Source organism: Gopherus evgoodei, chromosome 6, assembly GCF_007399415.2.
Source record: "Gopherus evgoodei ecotype Sinaloan lineage chromosome 6, rGopEvg1_v1.p, whole genome shotgun sequence".
Lineage (NCBI taxonomy): Eukaryota > Metazoa > Chordata > Testudines > Testudinidae > Gopherus > Gopherus evgoodei.
The window spans coordinates 9,926,477-9,947,173 of NC_044327.1; the positions used below are offsets into that span (position 1 = coordinate 9,926,477).

The 20,697-nt window shown below is 42.4% G+C and overlaps 1 protein-coding gene across 6 annotated transcripts in view; it reads left to right on the forward strand.

Moving 5' to 3' along the window:
- GNE (glucosamine (UDP-N-acetyl)-2-epimerase/N-acetylmannosamine kinase) overlaps positions 1-20,697 on the forward strand; it is an 82,678-nt gene that overhangs the window by 43,005 nt on the left and 18,976 nt on the right. For all 6 annotated transcript variants that reach the window (XR_004001069.1, XM_030567922.1, XM_030567920.1 and 3 more), the window contains exons 3-8: positions 4,398-4,849; positions 6,898-7,050; positions 7,749-7,961; positions 8,773-8,860; positions 9,454-9,664; positions 13,459-13,588. Coding sequence is in view for 5 of the 6 variants with exons in the window: in XM_030567922.1 (XP_030423782.1) it covers positions 4,398-4,849; positions 6,898-7,050; positions 7,749-7,961; positions 8,773-8,860; positions 9,454-9,664; positions 13,459-13,588 (1,247 nt within the window). In the remaining variant the exon portion in view is untranslated. The remainder of the gene's footprint in view (positions 1-4,397; positions 4,850-6,897; positions 7,051-7,748; positions 7,962-8,772; positions 8,861-9,453; positions 9,665-13,458; positions 13,589-20,697) is intronic.

Below are 20,697 nucleotides of genomic sequence, written 5' to 3' on the forward strand. Positions count from 1 at the left end.
TAGCAGGTTGAAAGACAGTTTTTCAGGAATAGTATCAGCTCTGAACAAATCAGGTAGGAGGTCACTGGCCAAGATTTATCCTGCATGCACTTGTAGTAAGAAGAATTTGGGAGTGGCACGATTGGCTTTCTGGAGCTGAACAGAGGAATGGTTTCCTCTCCTCCTGAGGCTGAGCTCTTTGCCTTGCTTGTAACCATTGCTCTGCCACCACGCTTGCCAGCCACGATTTTTAACTTGCAACATGCGAGTGGATTCACCAAGCGTTAAATCTGACAAAATCCTATCGGGAAGTTTGCTCCTTTCCACTAAGGAGGATGAATGGATCAGTTCTCTTAAGGAAAAGAATTAGAACCATTTGATTTCTCATCTCTCATTCCAACCAGAGAGTCTGGAACATTTATACGGTCAGGTATAATGAATATGGTATGTAAGTGCATCACTATATACTTGTAATCAGAACAGCCATCTTTTCTCCTATTACCCTGCCTCTTGTCCTTCACCCCAATTATAGATTACAAGTGTGTTTGTGCAGGTGATAATGACTCCAGCATATCAGAAATATTACAGCTTTTCCATTGTGGGTGTAAGCTGCTATTAGTACTTGTCATCTCAGCAGCATAAAATGAAGCCGCTCTCTGTGGCATTGCTGTGCCTCCTGCAGCAACTATTCAAGGTCTTGTAACTGTCTTCATTTGTTCCTGCACCTAGTTTGCTTTCTGTTAATTTTAATATACTTCATGACGTACTCTAGAGGGCTGAGGAACTGCTTGGTCAGGCAGTAAATTGGAATTATTATATTGACAGTAGTGGCCCTTCAGCTGCATAGCAATGGGGAAAAATATAAGGGAAAAAAATGCAAACAGCCTGGCAGCTGCTGGCCCTAGTGCAGGGATCTTAAACTCTAATCACCACAGGGGCCACATGAGAACTAGCCCATTGGCCCGAGGGCCGCATCACTGAAACCTTTTCATACAACAGTGCAAAAGTATAGTCAAAAATGAAGAGTAATATAGTATGCTATTCAAAGTCAATGTATTAACTTTTTAAAAACTGTAATGTGAAAAGTCAGTGCTAAGTTTGACAGTCATTTTATTTTTGGCCACTTAGCTGGCAGCGTTTTGCATCAATCAGAGCATCAGTATTAGGTTTGGTATCCTGAGACAAAACCAATCTCAGTGTTGCTTTCAAATATTCATCAGTGAGCCTTGCCTTAACACAGATTTGTTAATCCTCATGGAAGAGAAGAACTGTTCACATGTATATGTATTTCCAAACATTGCCATTACCCTTGTGGAAGCAGAGAATAACATGGGAAATCTTTCTTGTGAAAGAAACTGGTAGAATTCTGGAATTCCAGCATCTGTATACTTCTGTTTCAAAATGGTATCGCACTGAAGCTCCACTAACTCCATCTGCATTTTCTCTGCAGTATTGTCAATTTCCACAGCAAATGGTGTGGAAAGAAGTTGAAAATGTGGTTCAAGTGCCTTGAAATCTTTAAACCACACATCAACCTGTTTGTCTAAGAAATGATCTCTGCATATTCTTTCAGGGATTTGGGTTCAGCTATTCCTAAGGAATTCAGAGTCGAGCAATGGACCAAATTGCTGGCAGTCAGCTATTTCCCCCACAAAGTAAGCTTGGCTTTGAATGACTTAACACTGTTGTACATCTGTGTTATCACCCGTTTTCTACCCTGAAGCTTCAAGTTCAGTGCATGCAGGTGAACAGTTACATCTGCTAGAAAAGCAAGGTTGCAGATAAAAGTGGAATCAGCAAGTTGTGGAACCTCCTTGTTTTTCATTTTCATGAAGAAATCAATCTCCTCTCTAAGGGAAAAAAATGCTTCAAAACATGTCCACGACTCAGCCATCTAACTTGAGTGTGATGCAGAAGTTCCCCATATTCACTATCCATATTTGCTAGAAAAGAAATGAACTGTCTGTGATTCAGCACTCATGCATATATAAAATTAACGGTTTTGACAACAACATCCATAACTTCCTTTATTTGTAGACTTTTACTACACACAGCTTCTTGGTGCAAAATGCAATGTATACTGGTGAAGCTAATTCTTAGTATATTGAGGCTGTTCAGTTTGGTCTTCAATAATCCAACCACACCAATGTTTTAAGAGCACATCGATGGCGGACCTTCAATAGCCAAAGATACGAGTTCGTTCCATAACAGCGCAGCTTTTTCAATGTACTCTTCCAGTCCTTGAAATATGTCACATCCGGTTGTGGTACCCTTCAGTGGCATTAAGTCTAGCAATTCTTCAGTTATATTCAAATTGCAATCCACACCTCTAATGAACACTGTACACTGTGTGGTATCTGATACATCTGTACTCTCATCAAGAGCAATTGAAAATGCTTCAAAGTCTTTTGCCATTTGAATCAATTGTTTTTGCACATTATCTACTAAATCCGTTATCCTGCAGGCAACTGTATTGGCAGACAAGCTTATGCCTTCAAAAACTTTCTTCCTATCAGGACATAAAATTTCACTGGCCTTCACAAGACATTCTTTTACGAATAGGCCTTCTGTAAAAGGTCGTGATGTTTTAGCTATCATTTCACTTATCACAAAACTTGCTGTTACTGAATCTTCACTAGACTTGTTAATCTCCGAAAAGAAATTTCTTTGCTTGGCAAATGCTGCTTTAAGTTGCTGAACTTCTTCCTCTTGGATTTTTCTGGTGAATGCATGATATTTTCATGATGCATCATATCATAGTGCCGATGTATGTTATACTCCGTGGGAACAGCAATCATTTACTGACAAATAAGGCATTGAATTTTATCTTTTACCTCTGTGAAAAAATATAAATTGTTCCATTTGTCTTGGAAAACTCTCTTTTCTTCTTTGAGTGTTTTTTTGAGATGAAGTCATTTCCGAAGGGTTTTAATAAAATATAAATACTCAGTAATGCACCTCACTCAAAGGACAAAACATGCACTGACTTTTAGAATTACTTTGGTTAAAGTCTCCCCTCCCTGGCCCCGCCCCCATTCCACCCCTTCCATGAGGCCATACCCCTGGCCCTATTCCAACCCCTTCCCCAAATCCTGCCCCTCCAGCCCCACCTCTTCTCCACCTCCTCCCCTGAGTGCGCGGCTCCCCGCTCCTGCCTCCTGGAAAGCCCTAAGTGCCGCCAAACAGCTGTTTGGTGGCGGGAAGTAACTGGAGGTAGGCAGAGGAGCGGAGACATGGCGTGCTGAGGGGGAGGAGGAGGGGGACGGGGAGAGGGGAGCTTGGCGGCCACAGGAATTAACTCTGGGGGCTGAGGGGGTAGGGGAGCTTGGCAGGCTGCAGCAAATAACTCCGCAGGCTGCATGCGGTCCGCGTGTTTGAGACCCCTGCCCTAGTGTATATACAGTACTCAGGTTTGCATCCTAGTTACCGCTGGTCCTAATGCTTGGTAGCCCTCTTGAAGCCTTTCACATGTCATTTAAATTACAGAGATGTGATGGAGAAGTCTTACTAACTAAACTTCCTTTTAAGCCCCCCACACCCACGAACTCTACTCCATTCAAGAAGCTCAACATTTTCCTCTGCTACCCAGCCTGTGTAACAACTTGGTTCAAGTATATTGGAAAAAAGACTTTGGTAGAGTTGTGCTAATTAAATGTCTGGTGGTGATTAAAATGTGTTCTGCAGTTTAAAGTAAACAGCTTATGGTTAAAGAGTCTTTGCTTTTTCTGGACTTGTGATATTTAATACAGGCGTTAACGTACGTGAAGTCTAGTGAGTATTTAAAAAAAATAGATTCCTAGAAGTCCCATGTGCTTACAGCCTTTGTGTGACTCCTTTTAAAAATCTGGTCTCTTTGTGCTGAAAACCCAGCCTGAACTTGGATTACTTGTTTTTTGTAATCTGTAAGGTCCTTCTTTGATTGCATGCTGTAGAAAGCAAGTCAATGCCTTCCAACTAGGCTGCTTAAAGTTAGGCACCTAAATCAAAATGTCTTGGTTTTCAGAGGTACTAAGTAGCCACAGTTCCCACTGAAGTCAGCGGGAGCTACGGGTGCTCAAGCACAGTACAGATCAGGCACATCTATGCAGGTGCTCAAGCATAGCATCAAGTACTATGCTAGGCACCCTAGTTGGAAAATGTTGGCCTCAGTGAACAAGGATCATTAAAAATTTGAAAAGGTGTCTCTCACATAGAGAGAAAATCTAGCTGCTTCCTCAAAGCTAGTTAATGGGCATGCTTAGTTGGGGTTGGGCATGCTTTGAACAGGGGGTTGGACAAGATGACCTCCTGAGTTCTCTTCCAACCCTGATATTCTATGCTTCTATGAAACTGGTAATGAAATGCTGTCATAAGATACATCAGTGTGAAAGCAAGCAGTATTGCAGTTTGAGCATTTCTTTTTTCACTCCTTTCTTCAGTAACACCTACCGTATGATTGAACAAGACGACTTTGACATTCACACGAGGTTGCACACCATAGTGAGAGGCGAAGACGAGGCAGCCATGGTGGAGTCGGTAGGCCTTGCATTAGTAAAGCTACCAGATGTCCTCAGCCGTCTGAAACCTGACATAGTGATTGTTCATGGGGACAGATTTGATGCTCTGGCACTGGCCACATCTGCAGCCCTGATGAATATTCGGATTCTTCATATTGAAGGCGGGGAAGTCAGTGGGACCATAGATGACTCAATAAGACACGCCATAACCAAACTGGCTCATTTTCATGTGTGTTGCACAAGAAGTGCAGAGCAGCATTTGATATCCATGTGCGAAGACCATGATCGCATTCTTTTGGCTGGCTGTCCCTCATATGACAAGCTTCTCTCCTCCAAAAAGAAAGACTACATGAGTATTATACGTATGTGGATAGGTGTGTATTGCACTTCTGTTCAAAGTTCATAAGATTTCTGCAACAGGCAGGCATGCATTTTTGTTGGGCATTCTCATGAAGCTCAGGCAGGATTTTATGAATGGTATAAGCACATTTTGACGCTGCTCTTCTGTCCTCTATCTCCCACCACAGAAATACAGATAGACCCAGTAAACACAGACATAACTAAAAACCTTAGTATACTGTTTTTCAGTTGAATGTTATTCCCTATGTCTTTTCCCCTGCTCTTTTGAAAGAAAAATACCCATGTGCTCTGCCTTTCACACTTTAAGGCAGTGGTTACCAAACTTGTTCCGCTGCTTGTGCAGGGAAAGCCCCTGGCGGGCTGGGCCAGTTTATTGACCTGCTGCATCCACAGGTTTGGCCGATTGTGGCTCCCAGTGGCCACTGTTCGCTGTTTCAGGCCAAAGGGGGTGGCAGGAAGCGGCGGCCAGCACATCCTTCGGCCCATGCCGCTTCCAGCTGCTCCCATTGGCCTGGAACAGTGAACCGCAGCCAGTGGGAGCCACGATCGCCCGAACCTGTGGACATGGCTGGTAAACAAACTGACCCGGCCCGCAGGGGCTTTCCCTGCACAAGCAGCGGAACGAGTTTGGGAACCACTGCCTTAAGGAAATGTGCGTATTATTTTGAGAACGAAAGCTCTTGGTAAACCAAAAGGAGGAAAAATAACACAAAACTTTCAAATGTTATCATATCACGATAGTCTGTTTCCAGGGCAAGATTAATAACAAGGCCAATTGGCCTGTAGCCTGAAAGACTGAGCAATAGAGGCCCCAACATCATATATTATTTAACATAATTACATCCCATCAAATATCAGATGTAATGCTTAAATATTCAGGGGCCCCTTCCTCTCTAGAGACCCAAATGTCACATTTTGACTGTGTTGGTTTCTTCAAGAAACACCTTCATTTCTACAATTTCTGTTCTCGTATTTGTAGTCAGGAGAAAGTAACCCGACATGACCCAAAAAAGTGTACCCAGAGATTGTCTTTAACATCTAAACTCCTATTTGCTGAGTCAAAAAACAAGAGTCAGATTTGCTGAGTTCTTTGTTAAAAAATAAATTAGAACTCAGAGCTATTTCTTTGATACACAGAGGTTCAGAATCTTGTTCATATCCTTTATAACCAGACAGCTCGGAGCAGGTTTGACCTAATAATATTAGAGATTGTGCATGGAGCTAATTTGCAGAAAATCAAGGGAATTTACATGCTGTACATTGTTTCCTATACAGTACAATACAGTAGCATGATATATTTCAGAGACTTGTGTTGTATGTCATCCATTTACTTTCAGATCATTCCATATAAATCAGCATATCTTGTTGGTGTTTGACAGGAAAAATTCTTCAGCCCCTGTCAGCTGGGAACTTGGTTCTTGTTAGTTGAATAGTTTAGTCATTTTCAGAATAAAGTAAAATGAGCCTGCTTCTCTTTATAACAAGTGAAATGAAGTAAAGTATTTATGATAGTCACGCTCTCATTTCTTTTAAGCAAATGGTGAAAATCCATCCGCTGAGGCCCAGAAGACTCCCAGGAAACCTGAATAGTCTAATGGATTGAAAGGAATGATCACAGTAAAAATCTCTATCAGATCTGCCTGTTTGCTGTTGTGCCACAGCCTCAGGGTCAGATTCTGCTCTCATTTACAATAGTGTAAATCCAGAATATGTTAATTGGCTTCAACTGAGTTAATCTAGGTTTATGCTGGTGTAACGAGTGGCCTCAGTCTGCTCTCAAAGTACTCTTGTAAAGTTTTAGGGCCCAGTACTACAGTTGACACCATGCTGGGGCCTTAGACAATAGCAATTGTTCAGTCTTACTTACAGTGGTAAACTTCAAACCCATATTCTCCTGTCACTCCCTTATGATCTCTTATAGTAATGGAATTCATTGTGCTAGAAATCAGATTTGCTGTCTAGAACTTGAGAAGGTTTTTGTTTCAATGGTTTCAGAATCATTCTCCCACAACAACCACCACGCTACTAATAAAACAGCTTTTTTTGGGCTCCCTTTAAACAGGTGAAGATGTAAAACCAAGAGATTATATAGTTGCTCTGCAGCACCCTGTGACCACGGATATTAAACATTCCATAAAGATGTTTGAACTAACGTTGGATGCACTCATCTCCTTTAACAAAAGGACACTAGTTCTGTTCCCAAACATTGATGCAGGTGAGTGAAACAGGTACTTTTTATAAGTGGTTTGGTTTTTGTTTTAAACTGACGAAGAATTGCTCTCCAGATTTTCAGAACTCTCCATGGAGTCACTTCCCCTCTGTCTCACTCATAGACCTCTTAATCCACCTGCTTCCATTCTTGTTCATTGCAGCCCTACCATCTGACTGTCTCTTTCCTCTCTGCATCTTCACTTGTGCTACGTCATCTGCCCACATGGAGGTAGCTTGGTGAACTAGGTATAATGTTTGAACTCATTGGAACCGTGTGCTGAATGCAGGATCACCTTCACCCTTCAGTCTTCTGAGGAAGATAAAGGGAAAACATTGCAATTTGGGGGGACAGACAAGCTATTCTGCTTGCCCATGGGCTCTAAAATGTTTAAAAATATAATAGTCATGAAGAATTTCCACATTGGATCTCAGACTCACAACTGGAACCCTATCCTCAATGACACAGCTGTGAAGAGTCCTGTGGAGGGCGGGTGAGCAAAGAGTGGTTGGGAACATGTACAGAGAGCTGATGGGGGCAGTCCTAGGAATACCAACCCGGCTACTTTCACAGTACTTCTGTGTTAGCATCAGTGACAGCTACTAACATGTCATTACAGTGTATACAGTGGCCTCTTCAGTAGCCACAGTGAAAATTCAGCTATCCGTTAACATTTTGTTCTCAATTGTTGGCTTTTTCTGTAGGAAGCAAAGAGATGGTTCGGGTGATGAGGAAGAAGGGCATTGAGCATCATCCCAATTTTCGAGCAGTAAAGCATGTTCCGTTTGAGCAGTTCATCCAGTTAGTGGCACATGCTGGCTGTGTGATTGGTAACAGCAGCTGTGGTGTTCGAGAGGTGGGAGCGTTTGGAACCCCTGTCATCAATCTGGGAACACGTCAAATAGGAAGAGAAACAGGTATGTGTTTGCTGCTAAGGTCTCTGCTAAATTAACTTGCTGGGTGTTGGGTATGGTCATGTGCTTGCATCATTACAGAAGGTAAAGTCAGAGTTTAACGGACATTATCAGAGCAGGGTAATTTTGACCTATCTTAATAACTTCATTGATCTGTTCCTTCTGTCCTGATGATTTTTGTAGAAAAGCCTTTTATCTATAGTCCAACTAAAATAAATATATGCAATGGCTTCCACCTGCCAGAATAAACCACTGCATATATTTTCTTTATGGGTGCAGGTACATGTGACAGGCATAAAACTATGCACTCTGGAATGATCCTGCAATTTTAATATACACATATACCACAACCAGCAGCGGGTATAAAAAGCAAATGTATAGTTTTTCTTCACAATCACACAGATGCTTCAGATAAGATGTAAATAACAGTTTACCCTCCTGTTCTTCTCTGTGTTGTTCTTTTATGTGGGAATTACATTGGAGTTAATAAGGATTCTGTTCTCTAAGTGCTTCGCAGGCAGGATACTGTACCATGACAGTTTTGCTATTGACTTCAGTGGTAGCAGGTCCTAACAGAGCAATGTCAGCGTAGCATTTGCATGTAAGAAAATGACACATACAGAAGTAGGGGCACTATGTGCATGTAGGTCATGTTCCTTTGGAGTAGGTGTGAGGCCTTAACACATTTTGCCAGGACATAAAAGTAATTGCTTGTTCATTTCAAATTCTGTTCTCCGTTCTCTTCCCCCCCTCCCCCATTATTTATCAAGTAGCTGGCATGCACTGGAATGACATTGTATTTTTGATTATCTAGGCGAAAATGTTCTTCATGTTCGTGATGCTGACACACAAGACAAAATACTACAAGCTTTGCATCTTCAATTTGGAAAACAGTATCCTTGGTAAGTACATATATCCGCCCACTGCTCTTCAGGGGACCAGAGAGAAGTCCCTTAGTTTGTACTGGGGTGGAGAATAGATTTCACCATATTTATCCAAGGTTAGCTCCCCACTCTAGGAAGAAATAATCATCTTGGATGTCTTACTACGTACAAAGGAAAGCAGTCTGTGAATCTCAGAATCATTGTGCAATGTTGGCAGCTTGGAACTCATACAACAAAGCTCTGCTGCTTGATGTCTAGGATTCAGTGTCAATATCTAGAATTCTTTAAAAAAACAAACAAACAAATAGTGCTGTAACCTCATGGAACATGGTTAAATGAGAGCCCATGGCAAAAAATGATAATAATTCCACACGTGTGCTACCTGTGCTACCTGTAGCTGGATAGCCCTCAACCCACTCCAAATTGCTAAAGCATCCAACACATCCTGTGGCACACTCACAGAGGCTTGAAATTAATTATTATCGTGGCAGATAACGTTGTAGTTATTAATAACCTTTGAGATGTGAGATATTGTGGCTTTCTATTTTATAAGTGCTTTACAGATTTGCTGTTTTACTTACACCTATAATTGGTGCTTTTTTATATTACAGCTCAAAAATATATGGGGATGGTAATGCTGTCCCAAGAATTCTGAAGTTCCTCAAATCTATTGACCTCAAAGAGCCACTGCAGAAGAAGTTCTGCTTCCCTCCTGTAAAGGAGAACATCTCACAAGATATTGACCATATCCTAGAAACCCAGAGTGCCTTGGCTGTGGATCTAGGTGGAACAAATCTCCGAGTAGCAATAGTCAGTATGAAGGTAAGTACTATACCATGCCTTTATATATGTCTGTAGACACCACTGTATTCGATGAGAAAGCACTGCATTGGGGATAGTGCAATGCAGTACTGTCCCTGGGGGAGATCCTAGGTGCGCTGATAAAGTGTGCCTGCTGCTGTGCTCCTGTGCAGCTGGCCAGGTCTGCCAGCCAGCGTGGAGCAAAGCAAAGCCATGATCACACAGGCTCCTTCTATCTGAGGAGCCATGCACCCACAGGGGAATAGGCAGGGAGCAGCTGCTGTGCTTCCCTGAGCACAGGGACTGCAATTCAGCATGTGCCTTGATATAGACCACACACAAGGGGAGAGACTTCTAGTGCCATTTTCCTCACTTTCCACACAACCCCCTCATATGCCTTAGTAATGGACATGCAGAATATCTGGGGGGAAAAAAACAAAAAGACACTAGACTCCAAGGATAATTCACTGAAGAAGGAATGGGTGGCTTTGGTCATGTGATAGGGAGTTTTTCACCTCTGTCACCGATGAAAACACAGCTAGGCCAAAAGTTGTTACTTTCTGATGGCTGTTGGACCAACAGCAGGTGACAGTTGCTCTCCATTTGATACCTGAGAACAGGAGCCCAGCACTCTAAGTCAGGGGTCTCAAACCCAAATGACCACGAGGGCCACATTAGGACTAGTGCATTGACCTGAGGGCCGCATCACTGACACAAACCCCTCAATGCCTCTGTCCCTGCTCCCACTCCACCCCTTCCATTAGGCCCCACCTCTTCTCCCCCCTTCCCTGCCCCATTCTAACCCCTTCCCCGAAGTCCCCACCCCAACGCTGCCTCAGGGGGTGCAGAAAGGGTGCAGGGTGTGGCAGGAGCTCAGGGCAGGGAGTTGAGGTGCAGGGTGTGGCAGGGGGCTCAGGGCAGGGAGTTGGTGTGTGGGGTGCAAGTGGGTGAGGGGTGCAGCATGGAGTCGGGGTGCAGGGTACAGCAGGTGGCTCAGGACAGGGAGTTGGGGTGCAGGAGGGGTTCAGGATGCGAGGTCTAGCCCAGTGCTGCTTATCTAGAGCAGCTCCGGGGTGGCAGCGGCACGCTCCGGGGTCATGGCAGGCTCCCTGCCTGCCTGCCCTGGTCCCTGGCCCTGCGCCGCTCTGTTCCAGGAAGCAGCTGGAACTGGGAGAGGGGGAGGGGCTCAGGATTCATGCGTCTGCTACTCTTGCGGCTCCTCCAGGTACCTCCCACGAAGCTCCCATTGGCCACGGTTCCCTGTTCCTGGCCAATGAGAGCTGTGGGGGGCGGTGCCTGGAAGGAGGCAATTCAGGAGCCCTCTGCCTCCTTCCCCCTTCCCCCCGGACCAAAGGGGCATGCAGCCAGCTGCTTCAGAGAGCTGCTCAGGGCTCGCAGCACCAGAGGGGGCAATCCCACGGGTAGGCAGAGGGGCAGGGAGCTTGGCAGGCCACATGCAAGAGCCCCGCGGGCCGCATGCATGTTTGAGACCCCTGCTCTAAACCGTTGTCAGAATAGAAGGTAATTGGCACCCAGGCTGAAATTCTCAGAGAAACCCAGAACTGCATGAACCTGAAGACTAACCTACCCCTTTCTCTGCTAAAAGTGATTGTTCCAGAATAGATTGAGGCATGTTGTGGGGTAGTGGGGGGAAACATGCACCATCACAGCCTGCGTGGTAGATGTTCTGTGAATAAAAGACTTCAGTCTCCAGGGCTGTCACTCCATCATCTTTTACCACCAAAGAATTCATGGAGTGTAGAACGTTTTTCTTTGGCTTAGAGTTGCGCGGCTTGTACACAGCTAGCTCATTTAAGTGATGTTTCCCAGAGTGGGTGGTGTGCCCCTGGCTCTAGCATGAAGAACTAGCCAGGGAAGCACAAATAGGCCTTTCAGTTGTTTCCCAGAAACTTGAGCTTTAATTTAATTAAAAAAAAAAAAAAAGTGTCTAACTGTTCTGATTGTGAAGAAAACCTTGAAAATGTGATCCAGACATAACTGATGAACAGATGTTTGCAAAAAGCCTGAAACAAGAGCTTGGAGGTGTTAACTACCTCATTCACTTGACTGGGTACAACTCAGGCACCAATAATGATCCTTTAAATTTGGTCACCATTGTTAACGATTTCACCACTCAAAACGTCTAAGACAGGAGAAAGAATGTTATAATGTGAAGATCTACACAATCTACTCTGATCTACTGTAAGGGTGTGTCTAAGCTGAGGAGACCACACTAGCATAGCTAGGTCCCTGTAGCTACAGCGGCATAACCCTATATTGTGGATGCAGCCTACACGGACAGAATGAGTTTTTCCATTAGTGTCGGAACACTACCTCCCTGAGTGGTGGCAGCTGTGTCAACTCCTCTGTCAACGTAGCACATTTATCCTGGGGTTAGGTTGGCATCGCTACAGTGCTCAGGAGGGTTTGGTTTGGTTTGGTTTGGGGTTTTTTGCACATCTGGCAGATGTAGTTATGTTGATCTATCCCTAAATGTAGGCCAGGTCTGAGTGACACCCTGTTTTTGAGTATGCATTTTAGCAACATATGGCAGAGCTGAAGGTGCAGTTGGTTTAGATTCCCTGAAGGGTGGGACTCAGTTTCTGAAAGTTTAGAAACGACTGCTTTCAAAGAGCTTTCAAGCTCTTCTGGCAAAGTCAGAACAAAGAGATTACCTTTAAAAACTTCTCTAGTTACCTTTTATATTTGTTCCTAAAGAAACAAAAACTGGTGGAGGAAACTAAATGAAAATTAAAGAAAAATAAAACGCCATCATTGATCTAATGCTGACATTTGAGTGAGAACCAACACGCAAACGTCAGGAAATGTCCGAAGCTGAAGTTGGTTTCGTAACATTAAATCAGTCATATGGTACATACGCAGCATGGTCTATTCCTTTTCCCTTGTTAAATGTAAACCACAGTGTGATATTCTGCGACCAGAAAATACACAAGATGTGCTTTGGGATACCTTCATTTTTGAAATGTATTTACTTCTTAGTGTCTGATCTTGCAAGCTTAACATTGCATTAACTTTTGTTTTCCCCCTGCACCCACACATAATGAATGCTTCCATTGTTTTATGAGTGTTAGGGTATAAACATGCTCCCCTTCTCATCCCCCACACAAACAGACGTCAGAGATTACATTACTGCAAAAAATGTTACAAAGACTGATATTCAGTCAGCATTGCTATGTAAGAAACAATATTTATAACAGATGCCCTTTAAATTCTCTTAACAACCTTGATAAGACTAATTCCTGCATCTGAATTCCAAGCATGTGTGTCCTTAAGTTTCCTGTTACCAGTAAAATAGCAATATTTATGACACCAAACAAACTTTTGTTTAATCATATTTAAAACTAACACTTGCTTTTTAATCCAGCCACTGTTCATGAAGCTATTTGAGTTGTCCCTTCCTCCCCTTCAGTGCTGGGACAGAGCAAAACCTCCAGCATATCACATTATGGTTTGCTGTTTGCAGCAACTTTATGACAGCCAGTGGCATATTCTGTTGCCAGCTCAAAGGTCCTTATCTTAGATGTATGTTGTATTTCAGCTTGTAGGACTTGATTGCAGAAACCAGTCTAGGGCCCCACATGGGTACAAGGGGCCTACCCACACACATAATCTTGCAGGGTCAGGGCCTAAGACTTGTATCTTTTTTTCTCCACAGTTGGAGGTAGAGTTGTGGCTCTTTGCAAATATAAAATTGTTTTTATAGCTGATGGGTCTGTAATTTAAACAGAAGAGAAGTCATTTGTTTTGCAGGGCATTTATATAAGTGGATAGGCCTGACCGTTTTTCCCTCTTAGGGTGAAATAGTGAAGAAATATACCCAGCTCAATCCTAAAACGTATGAAGACAGAATAGGATTGATTCTGAAGATGTGTATGGAGGCTGCATCAGAAGCTGTAAATCTGAACTGCAGAATTTTGGGAGTGGGTAAGTTAATGAATATTGAATTTTTCTTCCAAGACTTTAAGCACTAAACGAGATTGTTCCAGTTGTGTTAGAAAATTGATCATGGGCATTTTCACAGCTTTTATATTGACAGTTTTATTCCATTATTTAGTGCGTGTGATAAGGGATGCTTTTTAAATGCATGTGAAAATGAGGGGCTGAAAACAGACTAGAGTCAGCTCTCTCTGAGTAGGAACTGTGAAAGCTATCCACAAAGCTATGCCAATGCACCTCAGTCCCAACCTACAACACCACAGTATTTCCAGAACTGGTCATTTCATAAGAAGAACTTTGTCATTCATGCTGATTTCTGTGGCATTTGATTCTAGGGCCATGATTCTGAATAGCAGTGCCTGCCTGGTGTTGCTGAGGAGATACAGCCCTGAGGATGGTGGGTGGCAAAGGTTGTTTTTAACTTACCTTGACGCAGGGGCCCAGCCCCAGAATTTGGAGAACATAAGTTAGAGCAGCCTGTGAAACTGCCATAGCTGACAGATACTTCCTACTGCTGCCTGTGGCAAATAACTTGGGTGCCAAGCCCCTTGACACACCAGAGCAGCATAAAGAGGCCAAAACACAGTCCAGAAGTGATGCTTGTGTCCGCAGAGCTGGAAGGCAAGATAGTTTTTCATTTGCTATTTCAATTTCACGGTAGCAGAAACCCATTTTAAATTATTTTGTTTATACTGTAACTGGTCCCAGCTTCATTCTGCTTAATAACTGACTAAAAGTTTTGTTCTGAAACATTTATTTTAGTGGAAAGGATTCTGTTTAACCAGAATATTAGAACCTCATTCCATTTTGACGAAAGACAAGTGTTGCTTTAAACCAAAATTCTGATTTAAATCACGTTAGAAAAATATTACTTTCAACTCTTGAAAATTCTTATTTGCCATAATGAGCCTGGAAAAACTTCAGTGGTGAGTACATAAAAGAAAAAGAAGCAATGTACGTGTGTGATCCAGATCCCTGAACTGAAGGATTACAAAAAGGCAATTTATAAATTCTTTATTGCCAGAGAGAACTTTTTTTAGAAAATTCTATCTTAAATGATTATACTACTCCATTAAATAATGGAATCTTTCAGAATAATGACAGTGAACAAAAGGTCCTATTTGACATCTGATATTTCATTTGGACTAAAAGTTTTCTGTACTTGGCCTCAGAGGATTAGTTTGTGCTGAAGAATTCACTTTAATATAAAGCAGTTGTGAGGAGTCATTGAGAAGTCATCGTTCTTAAGAAAATAAAATGCTATTTTTCTACACATGACACAATCTCAAAGAAAAAGATGTATTTTGTACTTCAGTTTAATACTTTGTTCCCAGTCATCAAGTTCAAATGAGCCTGGATGTAACTTTGGAGCTGTTATAATCTTAATTATCAGAGGGGTAGCCGGTTAGTCTGGATCTGTAAAAGCAGCAAAGAATCCTGTGGCACCTTATAGACTAACGGACGTTTTGGAGCATGAGCTTTCGTGGGTGAATACCCACTTCGTCAGATGCATGTCGAAAGCTCATGCTCCAAAACGTCCGTTAGTCTATAAGGTGCCACAGGATTCTTTGCTGCTTTTATAATCTTAATGATGATTTTTGTTGTTTTGTCATTATTTAAATAAAATTGGAAAATAAAAAAATTCAAATAATTTGTTAGATGTGACGTGAAATCAAAAGAATTATAGAACACCTGCAAGGATGTTTTTGGAATGTTCTGACTTCCATTTAAACAAATGGGAAAGGGACATTAGGGATATATTTCTGGTTATGGAGTGCACACTTCTGAGTTCACCTCAGCTATTCAAGTAATAATACATGCCCCCCATAGCAGTAAGCTACAAGGCAAGACCTCTTCTGCTTCTGATATTGCAAATTGTTTTCAAAGTTCTTATTAGATCTTCTGTTACAACCTACGTGATATAAATATCATCAGTTACTTAAAAGAATAAATGCACAGTGGGCTAATTCCTGCACAGTTACAGCTGTGTATCCTTCACTGAACTTGGCTTGGTTGCATAGATGGTAACTGAGTGCAGAATTCTTTGCAATATTGGAAAAACTGGACTTACCTGAAAAGTATTCTCCAATGCTATTTATGGTCGATGTGATGTCGCCAGCACAATGCCTGCCAGGCCTCACGCCAAGATGGCTGGCCATTTGCAAACATGAAAAATGGTAACTTTTTGAAATGCCCTAAGGGGAACCATAACTTTTTTCAGAACATATTTGTGAATCACCTTTCTGGCCGACACTGTGAACCAAATTCTGGGCTGACTTACTCCCTGTGCACTGCGAGGTCATGAGGATGTAAGTGCATGTAGAATTTATCCCTGTATCTATAGCTCTTTATTTTGTACTTAAATACAGCAGTGCAAAAGATCACACATTAAGTGAGACTATCCAAGACACAGCCAGATTCAATCCTGCTGTGATCTTACTGATGTTTGACATTAGGGATGAATTTGGTCCAGCAGGACAAACTGAGACCAGGTATAAATAGGTTCAGCACCTCTGGAAGTCTCCTGGCCAAATTCAGCGGTGACTTAAACAGTGGGAAACTTTGGACGTTGAGTGTAAGGTGGTCTGAAATTAGGTGTTAATGACCAAATGGTGTGACTTGCATGGGTGTGACATTCAGTGGGTGTGCAAGAGACGTGTAACTTACAAGCTCAAAGGGAGGAGAGATGTTAGAAATAGCATCTTATAGGGTAAAATGGTTGATTTGTCCAGTGCTGTGCGCCTTGTCACCATGCACACCTGTGCAGTGTGTGTGTCAGATGCTACCAGACTGTGGGCCTGATTCTTCTCTTCCACTTGTGGTTAGCTCTGTGTGTGTGAGGGGCTGTTTTATTTTATCTCCTTCTCTTAGTTGCATTTCCTGCTACATTTCCCTTTCCTCCTCCTTGTGCAAGTTGTACTCATTTTGCGCAGCTACTGAATATTAACCCAATGCAAGCTGCACTATGTACACCTATATTTTTGTGATGAGACTTTCACAGCTGCTTATGTCACTGCTGAATTGGGTGCAGAATCATAGCTGTAATGCTGAGTTTAGTTGACTTGTTATGTGGCTTTTTGTGACTTTTTTTATCGTTATTGGACTGATTTTTCAGAGGTGCTCAACAATCAAACCACATGTGAATTTGTAATCCTGGTCTCTGGATTTCTGGACAGTACCATTTTTGGAATGTTCTAATTAATTAAAATCAAATAAACCCTTATAATAATAGAAAACTGTCCTTTCCCCTTTCACCCTACAACTCTCAGTAGAGGGACTGTTGCAGAGGGTAGAGTGAATCCTGATGGAAGTGAGCACTCCAGCGTTTAACAAAATCTTTGGATATTTTCCCCAAGTAAGAACTATTTAAACAAACCTGTTTGGCATGATTGTGATGTAACTCCATTGAATTCTGTGGTTCACTCCAGACTTACATTGGTGAGAGATCAAAATCAGGCCTATTAAACTTTTAATTGGCGACTTGAATATTATTAGCTACCAAAGACCCTATTGTCCTTGCACAAATTAAACTATCATAGTGAGTTAGCTTTGCTCAATATCTGATTAATGACTTTCTGCTGAACGTTATTTTCCCATACAATGCATGAATTTATACTTGTGACTCTTAATCCTTTTATCCAGTGGTTCCTGCTATGTTACATGTGTGAATGGATTCTGTACTGATTAAAAATGGATTTTCTGTGCCAAGCAAATCTGTTTTCTGAAGCTGTATTCCACGGTAACCAAGTTAACTGGCTAACATAACCCCACCAAAATACCAGTCTTAGTGTGGGTTTACAAAAGAGGACATCATAAATTAATGCAGACGCTAAACATCATTACAATTTAACAATATAAAAATAGTTTGCATACTGCAGCTACTTAAAATGTTATTAGCTGTTGTATTCATTGCGTACAACACTTGGCTGTTTTGGGAATATGGTTACACGTTTTGCTGTATGCATTGTACTGTGGTGAAGGAAATATAAGTAGTAGTTTGAAAAATATTGTAGCTTTCAAGCAATTTCTGCCATGTATCTGCCTGCTGTAACAAGACATGTTCCCTCTAATGGTGTAGTTTTAGATAAGTATTTTTGTTGACTTTCTTCTACACCCGGCGCCAGTCTGTTTCTGCTGGATATGTTAGAAATCAATAATAATCTTGGCCATAAAGTATGCTTTCTCTCAACTAAAGCCCTCTTTCATGCGTAATGGGGAATATTTATATTTGGCAGTATGACCAAGTTTTAACCAGTTGAATTTGATTTAAAAAACCCACACACCATATATATAGTGGTGGGTACCATGTGATAAATGGATGCATGATTCTTTTCCCTACCGCTTTGACTGCCTCACCTGCACTCTGCCCACTATTCCAACCCTGGCAGCACTATTTTATTAATTAATTATATTACAGTCCAACTAGCCTGCCTAATCAGTGTTTGGGCCCCATTGAACAGTGTTAGGGCCATACCTTCCAAACCGCTGAGCAGCTCCAACAGGGGCAGCTCCAGGCACCAGCATGCCAAGCGCGTGCCTGGGGCGGCAAGCCATGGGGGGCGCTCTGCCGGTCGCCGTGAGGGCGGCAGGCAGGTTGCCTTCGGCGGCATGCCTGCGGAGGGTCCGCGGGTCCCGTGGCTTTGGCAGACCTCCAGCAGGCATGCCGCCAAATCCACAGGACCGGAGACCTCCCGCAGGCAAGCCGCCGAAGGCAGCCTGCCTGCCATGCTTGGGGTGGCAAAATACCTAGAGCCGACCCTGAGCTCCAAGCAACTTCTTTTTTTAGTATAACCGAATACATTTGCAGAGAAATGTTTCCTCCTTCCCTTGAAAGAAATGTTGAATTTCTCCCTCAGTGACATGAATCTAAGTACCGGGGTCATCAGGAAGTATTCAGCTGTGCACCAGTGATTGGTTCACGATCCAGTCAGTACTTTGTAATGTATCAGAACTAACAGTGGGAGCTTTATTCCATTAGGAAGATTAAAAAAAAACAAAATCCATTTTCCAGTAAGATGTCAGATGTTGAAATCCAGATACTGTGATCTATGGAAGTAAAAATGCAAATTTAAGTAATTTTAGAGGCTTCTGTCTTAATTATCCTGTCCATCCAAAGTCTTTACAATTTACAGGTAAGGGTGTGAAATAAGAGGAATAATTAAAAAAAATTAACCCTGAAGCACTTATAAAATAATTTTTCTGTAAAACGTTTGGCATATTCCAAACCCATGATTAGTGGTATAAATGTTTAGTTGCACTCGTTAAGGCTGACCTGTATAACTCACTCTTGTCATTGCCCCTCATGAGGAAAGCAGCTATTCCAAACTCATGCTGATATCACCTTTATATCATGCCACACCATCATGCGTTCTCTGTATAAAAGCAGTGACCAAAATGTTTATTCTTGGGTATCTTAAGATAGCCACCCTAGTATTTATTTAGACACCTCAGTAAGTGGTCCCACTTTCAGAGGTGCTTTGCACTCATGTTCCCACTGAATTCCAGAGTTTTCATCTGATGAGTATAACCATCTGGGGATTGATCCTGCTTTGAGCAGTGGGTTGGACTAGATGATCTCCTGAGGTCCCTTCCAACCCTAATATTCTATGATTCTATGGTTGTCTTCTCAATACATGCTAAATGTTTATTTAAGTGTTTCCAATTTCAGCAGATTTTACTAATCATGGAATCGTAGGACTGGAAAGGACCTTGAGAGGTTATCTAGTCCAGTTCCCTGCACTCATGGCAGGATTAAATATTATCTATTCTAAATCATTGATGAAGATATTGAACAGACCCAGAACTGATCCCTGCAGGATCCCACTCATTATGTCTTTCCAGCTTGACTGTGAACCACTGATGATTACTCTCTGGGAACAGTTTCTCCAACCAGTTTTGCACTCACCTTAGAGTAGCTTCATCTCTCTAGTTTGTATTATGTATCTCTGTATTTTTGTAGTTTGTTTGTGAGAAGGTCATGTGAGACAGTATCAAAAGCTTTACTAAAGTCAAGATATACCACAGCTACCACTTCTCCCCTATCCACAAAGCGAGTTATCCTGTCAAAGAAAGCTATCAGGTTGGTTTGACACGATTTGTTCTTGACAAATCCATGTTGACTGTTACTTATCACCTTATTATCTTCTAGGTGTTTGCAAATTGGTGCAAAGATATTTGCTCCATTCTCTTTCCAGGTCCTGAAGTTAAGCTGACTGATTCCCTGGGTTGTCCTTATTTCCCTTTTTATAGATGGGCACTATATTTGCCCTTTTCCAGTCCTCTGGAATCTCTCCTGTCTTCCATGACTTTTCAAAGATAATTGCTAATGGCGCAGATATCTCCTCAGTCACCTCCTTGAATATTCAAAGAGGTATTTCATCCGGCCCTGGTGACTTGAAGACATCTAACTTGTCTAAGGCTTTGTCTACATTACCACTTTTGTTGGTAAAACTTCTGTCTGTCAGGATCGTGAAAAAAACACACCTCTGACATACATAAGTTTCACCAGCACAAGTTCTGGTGTGGACAGTGCTATGTTGGCAGAAGAGGCTTTCCTTCCGACATACCTAGCACCCCTCATTGGGGGGTGATTTAATTATGCTGGCAGGAGAGCTGTTACATGGGAGACCTTAACAGCGGCCTAGCTGTAGAGCTGTGTTGCTGCAAGGTCTGTAATGTACATTGTGATAGACCCAGGGCAGTTGGGTACAGCAGAGTAGTAGAAGGCAGATATACTGGCCACTGGATAAGCAGTTTTTTGTTCCCTGACTGACCAGAGCAGCGGCTGCTCCAGGCTAGGGTGAACAGTTGATTTCAGTTAGCCTACAAAGAGTTGAAGCCGTTAGGCTAATGAGAACACCTGACTCCAATTAGCCTGCAAAGAGTCAGGTGAGAGGCTGTTAAGCTAATGTGAACATCTGACTCTAATTAAGCCCCCTCATACTATAAAAGGGCTCACTCCAGTCAGGCTGGGAAGAGCCAAGGGAGAGGAAGTGTGGCTGAAGGACTGGGTAATGAAGACAACCTCAAACCATGGGAAAGGGAGCCTTAAGGTAAGGGCGAAGAAGGCTTTAAGAGAGAAGCGGGGGAGCTCTGGG